This window comes from Gouania willdenowi, unplaced genomic scaffold, assembly GCF_900634775.1.
Source record: "Gouania willdenowi unplaced genomic scaffold, fGouWil2.1 scaffold_3_arrow_ctg1, whole genome shotgun sequence".
Lineage (NCBI taxonomy): Eukaryota > Metazoa > Chordata > Actinopteri > Blenniiformes > Gobiesocidae > Gouania > Gouania willdenowi.
In genome coordinates, this window is record NW_021145162.1 from 705,045 (window position 1) to 721,628 (window position 16,584).

The 16,584-nt window shown below is 42.2% G+C and overlaps 1 protein-coding gene across 2 annotated transcripts; it reads left to right on the forward strand.

Moving 5' to 3' along the window:
* Window positions 1–1,732: 1,732 nt before the first annotated feature.
* On the forward strand, window positions 1,733–14,497 carry seraf (Schwann cell-specific EGF-like repeat autocrine factor). 2 transcript variants are annotated; one of them, XM_028442163.1, is made up of 5 exons: window positions 1,733–2,010; window positions 3,664–3,759; window positions 3,855–3,959; window positions 4,035–4,130; window positions 14,313–14,497. In XM_028442163.1, the coding sequence occupies exons 1-5, from the start codon at window positions 1,788–1,790 to the stop codon at window positions 14,423–14,425; spliced, it is 633 nt and encodes a 210-aa protein (XP_028297964.1). In that variant the 5' UTR covers window positions 1,733–1,787; the 3' UTR covers window positions 14,426–14,497. The 2 variants fall into 2 exon arrangements, with proteins under 2 accessions (XP_028297964.1, XP_028297963.1); XM_028442162.1 differs by having other exon boundaries at window positions 3,855–3,948.
* Window positions 14,498–16,584: the final 2,087 nt, after the last annotated feature.

Below are 16,584 nucleotides of genomic sequence, written 5' to 3' on the forward strand. Positions count from 1 at the left end.
GTGTGGTCGGATGGTGACTAAGAGAGGGAAGGTAGTCCACACAGAAGGGGTCTCACTCCCAGAAGGAACAATAGCAGACATTGAGGACAGTTACGAGTACCTCGGAATCCCACAAACAATTGGCAACCTCGAAGTGGTGACAAGGAAAGCGTCTACGGCCAAATACCTCCAACGAGTAAGGCGTGTCCTAAGAAGCCAGCTCAATGGCAAGAACAAGTCCCGGGCAATAAACAGCTACGCCCTGCCAGTAATCAGATACCCTGCAGGAATAATAAGCTGGCCAAAGGATGAGATACAGACCACAGATGTTAAGACACCAAAGCTCCTAACCATGCAGGTTTATATCGCAATAATTTTTAGAGTTAGGGTTAGTCTTAGTCACATGACTTAAACTGGACAATGAGGGGCACTGCGTACGGATAGAATGTCGGTATCTTGATACAGAACCCGTACGGATAGCCACTGCCTTCTTTTTAATGCTTTAAGAAAAAGCAACTCTTTAGTTGGTTTAAAGTTCTGACCATGAACATTGAACAGAAGCTGTGAGACACGTTAGCAACATCTTATGTTAATTTTTAACAAAGCGTTTCTATTATGAGTAGTTGTTCAACACCACATGCACTTTATTATTTAATGTTTTTATTTTTTATTCTTGGTGATCACAATTTCTCATGTTGAAAATACAACTATTATAAATGTATTAGTTTATCCTGTCATTGTTTTATTTCCTTTGTGTAAAACAGAACAATAGGGTGACTTTAACACGTGAGTTGAATTAACATTCAAAAATATGTGCTTTAATATAAAAACATAATATATACATTATGGATAGATTAGTTCACTACAAAAAATAATTGTTAGACGCAGCTCTAGAAATAACTGAAAACACACAAACTGATCATATGACCCTCATATTTGTGGCCCCGCCCCCTCTCTGCTGTAGCTGATGAAGGGTTAAACAAAGAGCTGAATGTTGTTCCCACGGTGATGGGATTTACTATAACACACACACACATAGAGCTTTAATGACTCTAACAGCTGAAACACACACACACATTCTTCTGCTTTAGTTCCACAGTTTAAACAAAGTGTGTGTGGGAGTGAATCTACAGACATATACTGACACCGGGGGACAGACACAGAACTCTAATGCATCACTAATTCTACAAACGCCTGCTCCTCCTCACTGCTCCACGTCTACGTATCAGATATAAATAAAAAAATCAGAGTGGATTAAAATGGATCCAGCTCAGTATGTGAAATCAATAGAGGGTGGTGAAGCTTGTTCAGACATCACGGCACACACTCACACACACACACACACACACACACACACACAAAAACACTCACACACTCACACACACACACACACACACACACAAAAACACTCACACACACACACACACACAAAAACAACACACACACACACACAAAAACACACACACACTCACACACACACACACACACACACACAAAAACACTCACACACACACACACACACAAAAACACACACACACACACACACACAAAACACACACACACACACACAAAAACACTCACACACTCACACACACACACAAAAACACTCACACACACACACACACACACACAAAAACACTCACACACACACACACAAACACGTGTATTAACTAAACTAATCACACATTTATTAAACTGAGTAGATTTGTTGTTCATGGCCCCTCCTCCTCCTCCAGGCCCCGCCCCCGGGTGGAGGCTGGGCTGTACTCTGGTGATGACTGTCTTCACTGCTTCAGGTTCTGATCATCATGAGGGTCTCAGTGGTTCTGGTTCTGCTTCTGGGCGCGTGCACGATGCTCGGCCTGGTGCGCGTGCGCGCGGAAGGCTCGGATGCGCCTCGCGGGGTCGCGCTTGGCTTCGTGTTCGACCCCAAAGCGGAGTGCGAACCCCGGTGTGAGCACGGAGGCGTGTGCGTGCGCAACAACACGTGTTTCTGCAGCGGCGGGTACGAGGGAGAGACGTGCCAGTACGGTGAGGACGCGCTCACATGCACGCGCACATGATATTTAGCTTGTGTTTGTTTTTAAACTTTAAGGAATAAAAAGTGTCAAAACTTTAATTATAGCAAAATTATCAAGTTTTAGAGGAACATAAAAAGTTTAAATGATAATGGTTTAGTCAGAGATACACACACAGAGTAACACACGCACACACACACACACACACACACTGAAAACAGCAGAAATGTGTTAAAAGTCACTTTGTCACAATTTTTTGGGGCAAAAACACAAGAAACACAATCAATAATTTAATCTGTTTCATAACAAACAATTTCAGATTTATTTAAACTTTAAATAGATTTGAAATGTAAATTTTAAAGTACAGATTACAACAATAACGCAAACAAATCTGTGGCTTTACCTCTTCAACATTATGGATGGGTATACTACTGTACTACTACTATTATTGATCCTGTACTTTATCAATACCATTACTGATACCTTACCTTTTTTAAATCAATGGAAAAACACAAAATAACAAAAAACAAACCAAAAACAAAATATTGAACATCTTTATTTTTGAACATTTTTAACAATGTCACACAAAATAAATGAAAAATACAAAATAAATAGTTCTAAATAAAACACTATAAATGTATAAATAAAACAGTAAAAAAATACCGTATAAATAACTTATTTATATTAATAAAACACTAAACCAACTATCTAAACAATACAAATATTCAAATCAATCATATCAAACATAACTTAATAATATAAAATAGTGATAAAGTAGAATTATTGAGCTGTTCCTCTGATGCTGCTGCTGCACTGACTCGTAACAACAAAACTAAATATGTTGATTTATCCCTATTTTAACATATTAACTCATAACGTTGTAGTTGTTAGATAATATATGATCATAAGTCACTACTCCAACTGAACGTTACCGGCAGCCGAGGCACGGTAACGGTTGATGAGAGGGGCCTAGGACGCTACGCTGAGACCACCCAGTGACCCATGAAGCAGTGGGTTTTCCTGTCAGTGCTCACCACCACTGGAGCAGACGGAGGCGGAGCAACAGAAGACATACCTGCACATTTTAGTGAAAAAGCAGAAAAGGTTTTTGAAAAAAAAATCAATACTGAGCTCGAGCATATCGATAATCGATTATGCGGAAAAATATCGCAATATATCACTGTATCGAGATATCGTTACTCCTAATTTCTTTGGCTGAAAACAATAAGTGTGTAGATTGCGTCCACAGACACGCCTACTCATGAAGCGAGGAGAACGCTGTCTACAGTAGCCCCTCCCATCAGTCAGCTCCACATGTGGTTTCTTAAGGAGGACTGACAGGCAGCACAGCTGTATCAATGTTTGTCTGAGGCGTGAGGATTAACGCCACCTTAAAAATACCGTAAACAGGACCTAATAATCACAGCCTTTGTGATTAGACAATCGCGTTTATGATATTGCGAGAATATTGCAAATGCGATTAATCGCTCAGCCTTATTACAGATCAAAACAAAGTTTGTGTTTTTTTTCCAAGCAGATATTCTTTGATTTATTTATGTATTGATGGATGAGGGCTATAATACCATGTCTTTATCTAATAAAATATCATGGTCTCCTGAAGCTTGAAATGTGAATCTAAACATGTGTAATGTTCCCACGGTCACAGCCAGCTGTTTCCCTAAATGTAAGAATGGAGGGGAGTGTCTGCGTCCAGGGAAGTGTAGATGTCCTCCAGGCTTCGGAGGCAGATACTGTCACAAAGGTGAGCAGCTCTGACTCCTCCCCTCACTGTAGCTCACTCCTCATTGGTTGTTGTCTATCTTTCAACCCTGGCCTCTGATTGGACGCGTGGCTCAGTGACATGTGAGGGGGGCTGCTGGAACAGAGGAGAATGCACCGCCGTTAACGGAGTGGTGAAGTGTATCTGTCCGTCCAGCTGGACCGGCTCCAGGTGTGAGCAGGGTGAGTGTGTGAGGCCTCCAACAGGGGGCTCCGCCCACTCTGCTGACACTTCTTGTTCCCGTGTCTCCTCTACAGCCTTCTGCCCTCAGGGCTGCAGGAACGGGGGTGTCTGCGTGGCCCCGGGAATCTGCAACTGTCCAGATGGATGGGTGGGTGGAGCCTGTCACACTGGTGAGCGCACACACACACAGCCCGATGAAACAAAAGTTTCAGTCCTAAATTGTTTTAAGGGGAGGGGTATCATAGTACCATTCTATAGCATACTCAAATAAATATGCTACTGAAGTTTTTTGGGAAATTGTAGCAAATATAAAAAAACTTTGGATACGTTTTACATTTTTACATCATTACAATAAATTAGAATGATCATCAAAGTGAGGAATGCTAATGTACAGACGGAGATCTCTGTCACCAACACACACACACACACACACATGCTTACCCGTGCTGCTGCTGGTGCTATAGTTCAGAATAGGACTATAGCGTGTGGGGGGTGTTGCTGGGGGCTCTCTTCGCGGGGTCTCTCCAGGCGGTGTCGGCCTGGCGGGGCGTGGGGGTGCCTCTTCCCTTTGGGTGTGGCTTGGTGCTTGTCTCATCTCCTGGTTGCCTTGGGGGCGGTCCTCATTGTGTGCGGACCTGGGGCTCGCTGGTGTGAGGGGTGGGCGCACAGGGGGATACTGGCATCTGTAGCGGGGTTGGGGCAGAGTTGCTTGCCGCTTCGAGATGATGCTGTTTGCTGGGGAGCGGCGCTAGTTGTTCCGGTGGTTGCGGTTGCTGTTGGCTACCTGGTAGGTCTGTCCTGCTATCTGCGGTGCCCTGTCTGGAGCTCTACCACCTCGGGTCTGCGCCCGTCAGGCCCGAGGTGGCAGTATGGCTGGGCCCTTTTGGGGGGGGGCTGACTTTAGCAATAACTAAGGTACATCGCGCTGGGGGCACCTGGGGGTCGGCGGTGCGGCATGCAGTATTCCCTTATTGCCCTGGGCGGCCAGGGATGTGGTTGTTGTCCCTGGCGGGCTGCTCCCGGTGCTGCTTCTATTCCGGGTCCTTCTGGCCTGGGGTCCAGTCCCTGCTGGATCTGTGCCCGCCGGCTACCAGTTTGGCGTGGCTCTGGCTGTCTACTGGGTGTGGGCCTTGGCCCCTCTGCTGGGGTCTCGGGTGGGGGGGTCTCTGTGCCCTCTCCTCGGGGGGTTGGGTGGGGGTAGTGGGGTGGGGGGCCTGGGTGTTGGGGTCGGTGGGGTGAGCTGGGTCTTCAGCTTCTTGGGGCTTTCTTGGGTGTGTATGTGGGGGGCGGTGGCTGCTTCTCAGCTTGGGGTCTTAGGGGCGTCTGGGGGGCTGCTCGGCCGTGGGGTGTGGCCTGGGGCTCCTTGGCCCCCGCTCTTTCTGCTGGTCTGGCTGTATCTTCGGTTCCGGGGCAGCTCCTCGGTTTACAGTAGTGGTTCTTACACATACACTGGTCTATTAGACTGTAGATAAAACTGGGCTTAACTTTAGACACGTTGATTCTAAATACCTGTTTTATTTATTACCTCTCACTCATTCCCTCTGTCTACAGACACCACCATTATACCTAAGCTACACACTGGTCACCTGACTGGATTGATTACACAACACAATAAACACAATATACACAACTACAACTACACATCTCACTGTAAAATAATCTATTCTTCCCACCCTTCCATTTTCTACCTTGAGTCTCTCCTCCCTGTTCCCTTTCTCCTCCCCCAAGTGTAACACTGCTCTCCCTTTTTATATTCTCCCTATAATAAAGTGTTTCTTACCCTTCCTTAAGGAGGGCTGGTGATGGTCACAATTATACAATGAAATAAATGTATTTATTTATTTGCAATAACAAAACATGCATTGCTGTGTTAAAAAGATTGCACTTCTTGTAGTGTTGACCTTTGACAGCATGTGCAGACAAGTGAAAAAATAAAAAGATATGGATCACATTGTGTCTGTGTACTTATTAATCCACTAATAATAAGCTGTAGTTTTAAAGCAGTCATCTGAAAAGGCAGCAGCTGCTATGATGAGCAGTGTAAACGATCCACACACAGTTACAGTATCTATCAGCTGTTTGCTGGGACTGCAGCTGTTTACACGGAGCTGGAAGTGGGGGAGGGAGACAAGTTTTATTCACATATTTGTTTTATTTTCATTTGAATACGTACATTAAAGGTGCAGTCTGCAACTCTTATAGAAGTGACTTTGTCATATTTACAAAAGCTGTCACTATGTAAGGACAGCTTTACATCAAACTAGTAGTTTGTGTGACAAAAACAGACTCCGCCCCAATGCAGAAGCTTCACCCCTTTACACTGGCTCAGTTTGTTAGTGGGATGAAGCAAAGAAGAAGAGCTCTCCTAAGGGACCTTTACTCTCCCTTTAACAGACCCACTGAAGTAGGGGCTGAAGTTAGCCAGTAAATCACAGACTCCCACTTAAAGTTAAAGTCTAACTTCAGCCACCAGAGCGTGTCAGCGCACTGTTTAAGGCAGAGTAAAGGCCCCTTAGAGCAGGGTTTCCCAACCAGGGGTACGTGTACCTCTAGGGGTCCGTGAGCACTAGGGGTGGGCAATATGGACTATAAAAATGATCCCGATAATTTCTGGTATTTATCACAATAACAATATACATCACGATAAATAATTAAACTATAAATAAATAAAACAATTCTCAACTTAAAGTATAAACAGGTTCATTACAAACACAAATACATTTGAATACATCAACACATTAAAAATCATTGCATGTGGGTCACTCTATTAGTGTTATTGTACGAAATTAATTTATTTCCTCACTTAAAATAAAAAAGCACAAATAACTTCATTAATGTTTTTACTGCTGATGAATCGTTTATCTGATAAGTTACATAAAGTTATGGTTAATAAATAAATATGATTTCCTATAATTAAACCAGATCAATCTGATGATTTAATCATTCAGTATATTTATGTGTAATAATCAATAGTTACATTAGTCTAATGGGACCAGTTTTGTCTGTGAACACGTGAAATATCATTAAAAAATAGTGAATAGTGACATTATTATTTATGCTGATATTTATTTCACACAACGTGTGACATGTTTAGTTTTTATTCTTCCATAAAGTGTTAAATATGATCATAAACAAATCTATGGTTCTCTGTGGTTTTATGACAGTAAGACGTGTTCTTTTTATTTGGTCTATTATTCCTTATATGGAGTGGTTAGCATTAGCTGTTAGCCCAGTCTGTGTGTCGATGGGTTAGCTTAGCATAGTTAGCTTTAGTTGAGTTTCCAGTTCATAATCATTGCTACAGGTTCATCTCTGTCTCTGTGTTTGTAGAACTTTGTGTGGATCTGATGGAGGAACTAGGATTGGTTCACTTTGTTGATGTTTGTCTGGTTTTAACCCAGTAGTGGTTCATGATGTATCACAGCTTCAGGTATCCATGACGATCACCGCTGTCTGTGGGTGTGAGAGCTGGGGGCGGGAGGCGTGGTGCACACCGCGGCCGCGTAGGCTTTGCTGCAGAGCTCCTGTAAACAACGTTCTGCTGCAGAGAATAATACGTTGACAACAAACAGGGACAGTTTTTCTGTGGAACATGTTTTTAAGGACATTCTTGGCTAAACTGAGGAACAAATGACCCTCAGACATGGGAATTTATCATTTATATCATGGGATGACATAATCTTACCAGTGAGAATATTTTTGACGATAAATCATGAACGAAAAAATATCATACATTCCTAGTGAGCACATTGCAGGGGTACATGGAAACATTCTCAGTCATTTCATAAGTCCTTCAATAAAATGGTACGTGTGCGCAATGACTTGTTTTTAAAGTTTAAATGCCTGTTTAAAGGGGACATTTCAGAGAAGCTCCTTTTGTGGTAAATGTCAAAAGTTATATAAAACACAGGCAGGTTAATTATTTATTTATTAATTTATTATTTCTATTTATTCCTTTTTTTCTAATTTCAACTTTATTATTTTTCTTTAATAACAATGTAATCATAATGTACTATTAATAATACAGTATTAATAACAGAAACGTTTACTATAAAATTATTTCTTATATTCATAATTTTTATTGCCTTTAAGGCAACATAATTTTATGTTTAATTAAAGTTAAATAAGAAGATAATACCTGAATATTAATTGTTCAATTTAAGAAGATAAAATAAAAAGACTTGCGTTGAATATTCAGTTGTGTTATGTTTTACTTTTGGAGAATCATGAACACGTATGAGTGAGGGGTACTCAGTATAACTAAAAGTCTCAAGGGGTACACAAGACAAGAAAGGTTGAGAACCTGTGCATTAGAATCTCCAGAGACAGCACAAATAGTCAATGTCACTGAAAAAGCTGCTAGAGGCGAGTTTTATACACTGATTGATTTTTATCGTGTAGTGTACATGGTGTAGTATATATGGTGTAGTGTACATGGTGTAGTATACATGGTGTAGTATACATGGTGTAGTGTACATGGTGTAGTGTACATGGTGTAGTATACATGGTGTAGTGTACATGGTGTAGTTTACATGGTGTAGTATACATGGTGTAGTATACATGGTGTAGTATACATGGTGTAGTGCACATGGTGTAGTGTACATGGTGTAGTATACATGGTGTAGTATACATGGTGTAGTGCACATGGTGTAGTGTACATGGTGTAGTATACATGGTGTAGTGCACATGGTGTAGTGTACATGGTGTAGTGTACATGGTGTAGTGTACATGGTGTAGTGTACATGGTGTAGTATATATGGTGTAGTATACATGGTGTAGTGTACATGGTGTAGTGTACATGGTGTAGTATACATGGTGTAGTGCACATGGTGTAGTGTACATGGTGTAGTATACATGGTGTAGTGCACATGGTGTAGTGTACATGGTGTAGTATACATGGTGTAGTATACATGGTGTAGTGCACATGGTGTAGTGTACATGGTGTAGTATATATGGTGTAGTATACATGGTGTAGTATACATGGTGTAGTATACATGGTGTAGTGCACATGGTGTAGTGTACATGGTGTAGTATACATGGTGTAGTATACATGGTGTAGTGCACATGGTGTAGTGTACATGGTGTAGTATATATGGTGTAGTATACATGGTGTAGTATACATGGTGTAGTATACATGGTGTAGTGCACATGGTGTAGTGTACATGGTGTAGTATATATGGTGTAGTATACATGGTGTAGTGCACATGGTGTAGTGTACATGGTGTAGTATATATGGTGTAGTATACATGGTGTAGTGCACATGGTGTAGTGTACATGGTGTAGTATACATGGTGTAGTATACATGGTGTAGTGCACATGGTGTAGTGTACATGGTGTAGTATATATGGTGTAGTATATATGGTGTAGTGCACATGGTGTAGTGTACACGGTGTAATATACACGGTGTAGTGTACATGGTGTAGTATACATGGTGTAGTATACATGGTGTAGTGTACATGGTGTAGTATACATGGTGTAGTATACATGGTGTAGTGCACATGGTGTAGTGTACATGGTGTAGTATATATGGTGTAGTATACATGGTGTAGTGCACATGGTGTAGTGTACATGGTGTAGTATATATGGTGTAGTATATATGGTGTAGTGCACATGGTGTAGTGTACACGGTGTAGTGTATATAGTGTAGTGTACACGGTGTAGTGTATATAGTGTAGTGTACATGGTGTAGTGTACACAGTGTAGTGTACACGGTGTAATATACACGGTGTAGTGTATATGGTGTAGTGTACACAGTGTAGTGTATATGGTGTAGTGTACACGGTGTAGTGTATATAGTGTAGTGTACATGGTGTAGTGTACACAGTGTAGTGTACACGGTGTAGTGTACACGGTGTAATATACACGGTGTAGTGTAATATACACGGTGTAGTGTATATGGTGTAGTGTACATGGTGTAGTATGCGTGTTGTAGTGTACGTGATGTAGTATACGTGATGTAGTATACGTGGTGTAGTATAAGTGGTGTAGTATAAATGGTGTCATATTCATGGTTTAGGATACATGGTGTAGTGTACATGGTGTAGTGTACATGGTGTAGTATACATGGTGTAGTGTACGTGGTGTAGTGTACATGGTGTAGTTTATTTGGTGTAGTATACATGATGTAGTATACATGGTGTAGTATAAGTGGTGTAGTATAAGTGGTGTAATATACATGGTGTCGTATACATGGTGTAGTGTGCGTGGTGTAGTGTGCGTGGTGTAGTATGCGTGGTGTAGTATGCATGATGTAGTATACATGATGTAGTATACATGGTGTAGTATACGTGGTGTAGTATGCGTGGTGTAGTATACGTGGTGTAGTGTAAATTGTGTAGTATACATGGTGTAGTATAAATGGTGTAGTATACATGGTGTAGTATAAATGGTGTAGTATACATAGTGTAGTATACATGGTGTAGTATACATAGTGTAGTATAAATGGTGTAGTATACATGGTGTAGTGTACGTGGTGTAGTTTATATGGTGTAATATACATGGTGTCGTATACGTGGTGTAGTGTGCGTGGTGTAGTATGCGTGGTGTAGTATGTGTGGTGTAGTATACATGGTGAAGTATAAATGGTGTAGTGTACATGATGTAGTATACATGATGTAGTGTACATGGTGTAGTGTATGTGGTGTAGTGTACGTGGTGTAGTGTACGTGGTGTAGTATGCGTGGTGTAGTATGTGTGGTGTAGTATACGTGGTGAAGTATAAATGGTGTAGTGTACATGGTGTAGTGTACATGGTGTAGTGTATGTGGTGTAGTGTACGTGGTGTAGTATATGTGGTGTAGTATACGTGGTGTAGTATACGTGGTGAAGTATAAATGGTGTAGTATAAATGGTGTAGTATAAATGGTGTAGTATACATGGTGTAGTGTACATGGTGTAGTGTAAATGGTGTAGTATACATGGTGTAGTATAAATGGTGTAGTATACATGGTGTAGTATAAATGGTGTAGTATACATGGTGTAGTATAAATGGTGTAATATACATGGTGTAGTGTACATGGTGTGGTGTAAATGGTGTAGTATAAATGGTGTAGTATACATGGTGTAGTATACATGGTGTAGTATAAATGGTGTAGTATACATGGTGTAGTATACATGGTGTAGTATACATGGTGTAGTATAAATGGTGTAGTATAAATGGTGTAGTATACATGGTGTAGTATAAATGGTGTAGTATACATGGTGTAGTATAAATGGTGTAGTGTACATGGTGTAGTATAAATGGTGTAGTATAAATGGTGTAGTATAAATGGTGTAGTATACATGGTGTAGTATAAATGGTGTAGTGTAAATGGTGTAGTATAAATGGTGTAGTATGCATGGTGTAGTATAAATGGTGTAGTATACATGGTGTGGTATAAATGGTGTAGTATACATGGTGTGGTATAAATGGTGTAGTATAAATGGTGTGGTATAAATGGTGTAGTATAAATGGTGTAGTGTAAATGGTGTAGTATGCATGGTGTAGTTGTAATGAACAGGACGTTCATTACGTGCACTTGCACTTTACACACACAGCACTTTTATATTCACTAGCACTTTTATGCACACTGCACTTGAAACATGCTAATTTGCACATATAAAAGTATTGCACACGTTGGTCAGTTTTAAATTGTTTATTGAAAGGATTTGTTGTTGTTGCCTGTGGGTCCGGTCGGGATGCGTCGCCTCCGGTAATGGCGGCCGGTCCTGTGGAGGCAACGGGATGTTTAGGATTGGGATTGTGCAATATTATGTGCCATGTTAAGAATTAGTTGATGCTTTAGGTGTTGTGTGCATGCGGTGAATGTTTGGGTGTGTGAATGTGTATCTGTGTGGGTACAAGCTACTTACGTTTCCTCTTGTGTCCAGGGTGGCGGTGTCTGGCCAAAAGATTCCCCAGGGAAACAGACGCCGCTGAAAGGCGTTCCGGGCTGGACCAAGGGGCGAAAAAGCTCGGGGGTGGCTGAATAGGTTTTAACCGGTTTTAGGATGTAGTTTGATTCAGTTAGGGGATGTTGGTTGGGAGTTTATTGTAGTGGGGTTTTTCTTTGTTTATATTATGGCTATGGGTTTTATTGGAGGATTTGAATGTGGTTTTAGAAGCTAATGTTATTTTCTACACCTGCTTAGCTTTATGGTTTTATCCAGTTTAGTGGGAGGGTATTTAAGGCGCCTGATGCCCTGACTCTAGGTTCTGCTGCTGGAGGAGACCTGTCAGTCCTCTGATGCACCTTTGTTTTGCACTGAGCACTTTATTGTATTTTTGCACCAAAAAATAAATACCCAAAAAAAAAAAGGAAGTGGACCACTAAGACGGCCTCCCTGGTATTTCTCATTACTCACCGCCTCCTGCTCGTGCCGCCTTGTCACAGTAATATACATGATGTAGTATACATGGTGTCGTATACATTGTGTAAGATACATGGTGTAAAGCTATAGAGCTACAAAGCTAGAGCTTTACTAACACAGAGCTACAAAGCTATAGCGCTACTAACACAGAGCTACAAAGCTATAGCGCTACTAACACAGAGCTACAAAGCTATAGCGCTACAAAGGTAGGGCGCTACTAACACAGAGCTACAAAGCTAGAGAACTATGAACGCAGAGCTACAAAGCTATAGCGCTACTAACACAGAGCTACAAAGCTAGAGCACTACTAACACAGAGCTACAAAACTAGAGCGTTACTCACACAGAGCTACAAAGCCAGAGCACTACTCACACAGAGCTACAAAGCTAAAACGCTACTAACACAGTAATACAAAGCTATAGTGCTAGTAACACAGAGCTACAAAGCTATAGCGCTAGTAACACAGAGCTACAAAGCTATAGCGCTAGTAACACAGAGCTACAAAGCTATAGCGCTAGTAACACAGAGCTACAAAGCTATAGTGCTACTAACACAGAGCTACAAAACTAGAGCGTTACTCACACAGAGCTACAAAGCCAGAGCACTACTCACACAGAGCTACAAAGCTATAGCGCTACTAACACAGAGCTACAAAGCTATAGCGCTAGTAACACAGAGCTACAAAGCTATAGCGCTAGTAACACAGAGCTACAAAGCTATAGTGCTACTAACACAGAGCTACAAAGCTATAGCGCTACTAACAAAGAGCTACAAAGCTATAGCGCTACTGACACAGAGCTACAAAGCTCGAGCGATACTCACACAGAGCTACAAAGCTATAGCGCTACAAAGGTAGGGCACTACTAACAGAGAGCTACAAAGCTAGAGCACTACGAACACAGAGCTACAAAGCTATAGCGCTACTAACATAGAGCTACAAAGCTAGAGCGCTACTAACACAGAGCTACAAAGCTATAGCGCTACAAACACAGAGCTACAAAGCTATAGCGCTACAAAGGTAGGGCACTTCTAACAGAGAGCTACAAAGCTAGAGCACTACGAACACAGAGCTACAAAGCTATAGCGCTACAAAGCTAGAGCTACATAACTACAGCGCTACAAAGTTGGAGCGCTACTTACACAGAACTACAAAGCTATAGCGCTACTAACACAGAGCTACAAAGCTATAGCGCTACTAACACAGAGCTACAAAGCTAGAGCGCTACTCACACAGAGCTACAAAGCTAGAGCGCTACTCACACAGAGCTACAAAGCTATAGCACTACGAACACAGAGCTACAAAGCTATAGCGCTACAAAGGTAGGGCGCTACTAACACAGAGCTACAAAGCTAGAACGCTACTAACACAGAGCTACAAAGCCAGAGCACTACTCACACAGAGCTACAAAGCTCTAGCGCTACTCACACAGAGTTACAAAGCTATAGCGCTACTAACACAGAGCTACAAAGCTAGAGCACTACGAACACAGAGCTACAAAACTAGAGCGTTACTCAGACAGAGCTACAAAGCCAGAGCACTACTCACACAGAGCTACAAAGCTAGAGTGCTACTGACACAGAGCTACAAAGCTAGAGCGCTACTCACACAGAGCTACAAAGCTATAGCGTAACAAAGCTATAGCGCTACTAACACAGAGCTAATAAACTAGAGCGCTACTAACACAGAGCTATAGCGCTACTAACACAGAGCTAATAAACTAGAGCGCTACTAACACAGAGCTATAGCGCTACAAAGCTAGAGTGCTACTGACACGGAGCTACAAAGGTAGAGCGTCACAAAGCTAGAGCGCTACTAACACAGAGCTACAAAGGTAGAGCGCTACTCACACAGAGCTACAAAGCTATAGCGTCACAAAGCTAGAGCGCTACTAACACAGAGCTACAAAGCTATAGCGCTACTAACACAAAGCTATAGCGCTACTAACACATAGGTACAAAGCGGTGGCTAACGCTAAGTGTTGCTGTTTTCTGTGTTTCATCAGCCGTGTGCTCTCTGCCGTGTGTGAACGGAGGAAAGTGCGTCTCACCCAACACGTGCCGCTGTCGCTCCTCCTTCTCCGGCTCACGCTGCCACGAGAGGAAGACGCTCCACTGACGGACGCCACCAGAAGTGCTTTTATTTTGAAACTATGACCTGACATGTGATGCCAATAAACACATGAATCTTGTTTGTTGTGATAACTCTTTGTATGTCAGACATCTTTAATTCCCTCGTTATAAATTCGGGACGCCTGATCTAACGCTGATCGCATTCTTTGATTTGTGGCGTCAAATCACATTTTACTGAAAGCAACATGAAATACGGAGAGCTACAAAGCTCTAGTGTTACAAAGCTAAGGCGCTACTAACACAAAGCTAGAAAGCCAGAGCGCGATCAACACGGAGCTACAAAGGTAGAGCGCTACAAAGCTAGGGCGCTACTAACACAGAGCTACAAAGCTATAGCGTCACAAAACTATAGCGCTACTAACAGAGCTACAAAGGTAGAGAGCCACTAACACACAGCTACAAAGCTAGAGCGCTAATAACACAGAACTACAAAGCTATAGCGTAAAAAAGCTATAGGGCTACTAACACAGAGCTAATAAATTAGAGCGCTAGTAACACAGAGCTAAAGCGCTACAAAGCTAGAGTGCTACTGACACGGAGCTACAAAGGTAGAGCGTCACAAAGCTAGATCGCTACTAACACAGAGCTAGTAAACTAGAGCGCTACTAACACAGAGCTATAGCGCTACAAAGCTAGAGTGCTACTGACACGGAGCTACAAAGCTAGAGTGCTACTCACACAGAGCTACAAAGCTATAGCGTCACAAAGCTAGAGCGCTACTAACACAGAGATATAGCACTACAAAGCTAGAGTGCTACTGACACGGAGCTACAAAGCTAGAGTGCTACTCACACAGAGCTACAAAGCTATAGCGTCACAAAGCTAGAGCGCTACTAACACAGAGCTATAGCGCTACAAAGCTAGAGTGCTACTGACACGGAGCTACAAAGCTAGAGTGCTACTGACACAGAGCTACAAAGCTATAGAGTTACAAAGCTAGAGCGCTACTAACACAGAGCTACAAAGCGCCACTAACACAGAGCTACAAAGCGCTACTAACAGAGCTACAAAGCGCTACTAACACAGAGCTACAAAGCTAGAGCGCTACTAACACAGAGCTACAAAGCGCCACTAACACAGAGCTACAAAGCGCTACTAACAGAGCTACAAAGCGCTACTAACACAGAGCTACAAAGCTAGAGCGCTACTAACACAGACCTACAAAGCTAGAGCGCTACAAACACAGAGCTACAAAGCTAGAGTGCTACTGACACAGAGCTACAAAGCTAGAGCTACAAAGTTATAGCGCTACAAAGCTATATCGCTACAAAGCTATAGCGCTACAATGCTAGAGCTACAAAACTACAGCGCTACAAAGCTATAGCGCTACTAACACAGAGCTACAAAGCTAGAGTGCTACTGACACAGAGCTACAAAGCTATAGCGCTACGAACACAGAGCTACAAAGCTATAGTGCTACAAAGGTAGGGCGCTACTAACACAGAGCTACAAAGCTAGAGCACTACGAACACAGAGCTACTAAGCTATAGCGCTACTAACACAGAGCTACAAAGCTAGAGCACTACTAACACAGAGCTACAAAACTAGAGCGTTACTCACACAGAGCTACAAAGCCAGAGCACTACTCACACAGAGCTACAAAGCTAAAACGCTACTAACACAGTAATACAAAGCTATAGCGCTAGTAACACAGAGCTACAAAGCTATAGCGCTAGTAACACAGAGCTACAAAGCTATAGAGCTACTAACACAGAGCTACAAAGCTGTAGCGCTACTAACAAAGAGCTACAAAGCTATAGCGCTACTAACACAGAGCTACAAAGCTATAGCGCTACTAACACAGAGCTACAAAGCTCGAGCGATACTCACACAGAGCTACAAAGCTATAGCGCTACAAACACAGAGCTACAAAGCTATAGCGCTACAAAGGTAGGGCACTACTAACAGAGAGCTACAAAGCTTGAGCACTACGAACACAGAGCTACAAAGCTATAACGCTACTAACATAGAGCTACAAAGCTAGAGCGCTACTAACACAGAGCTACAAAGCTATAGCGCTACAAACACAGAGCTACAAAGCTATAGCGCTACAAAAGTAGGGCACTACTAACAGAGAGCTACAAAGCTAGAGCACTACTAACACAGAGCTACAAAGCTACAGCGCTACTAACACAGAGCTACAAA

Bases quoted from the DNA above. Each gene is read 5' to 3' on its own strand.
- seraf (XM_028442162.1), top strand. From the start codon at position 1,788: ATGAGGGTCTCAGTGGTTCTGGTTCTGCTTCTGGGCGCGTGCACGATG. The intron at 2,011-3,663 runs GTGAGGACGCGC...CCACGGTCACAG, and splicing joins GGGAGAGACGTGCCAGTACG to CCAGCTGTTTCCCTAAATGT. The intron at 3,949-4,034 runs GTGTGAGCAGGG...TCTCCTCTACAG, and splicing joins TCCAGCTGGACCGGCTCCAG to CCTTCTGCCCTCAGGGCTGC.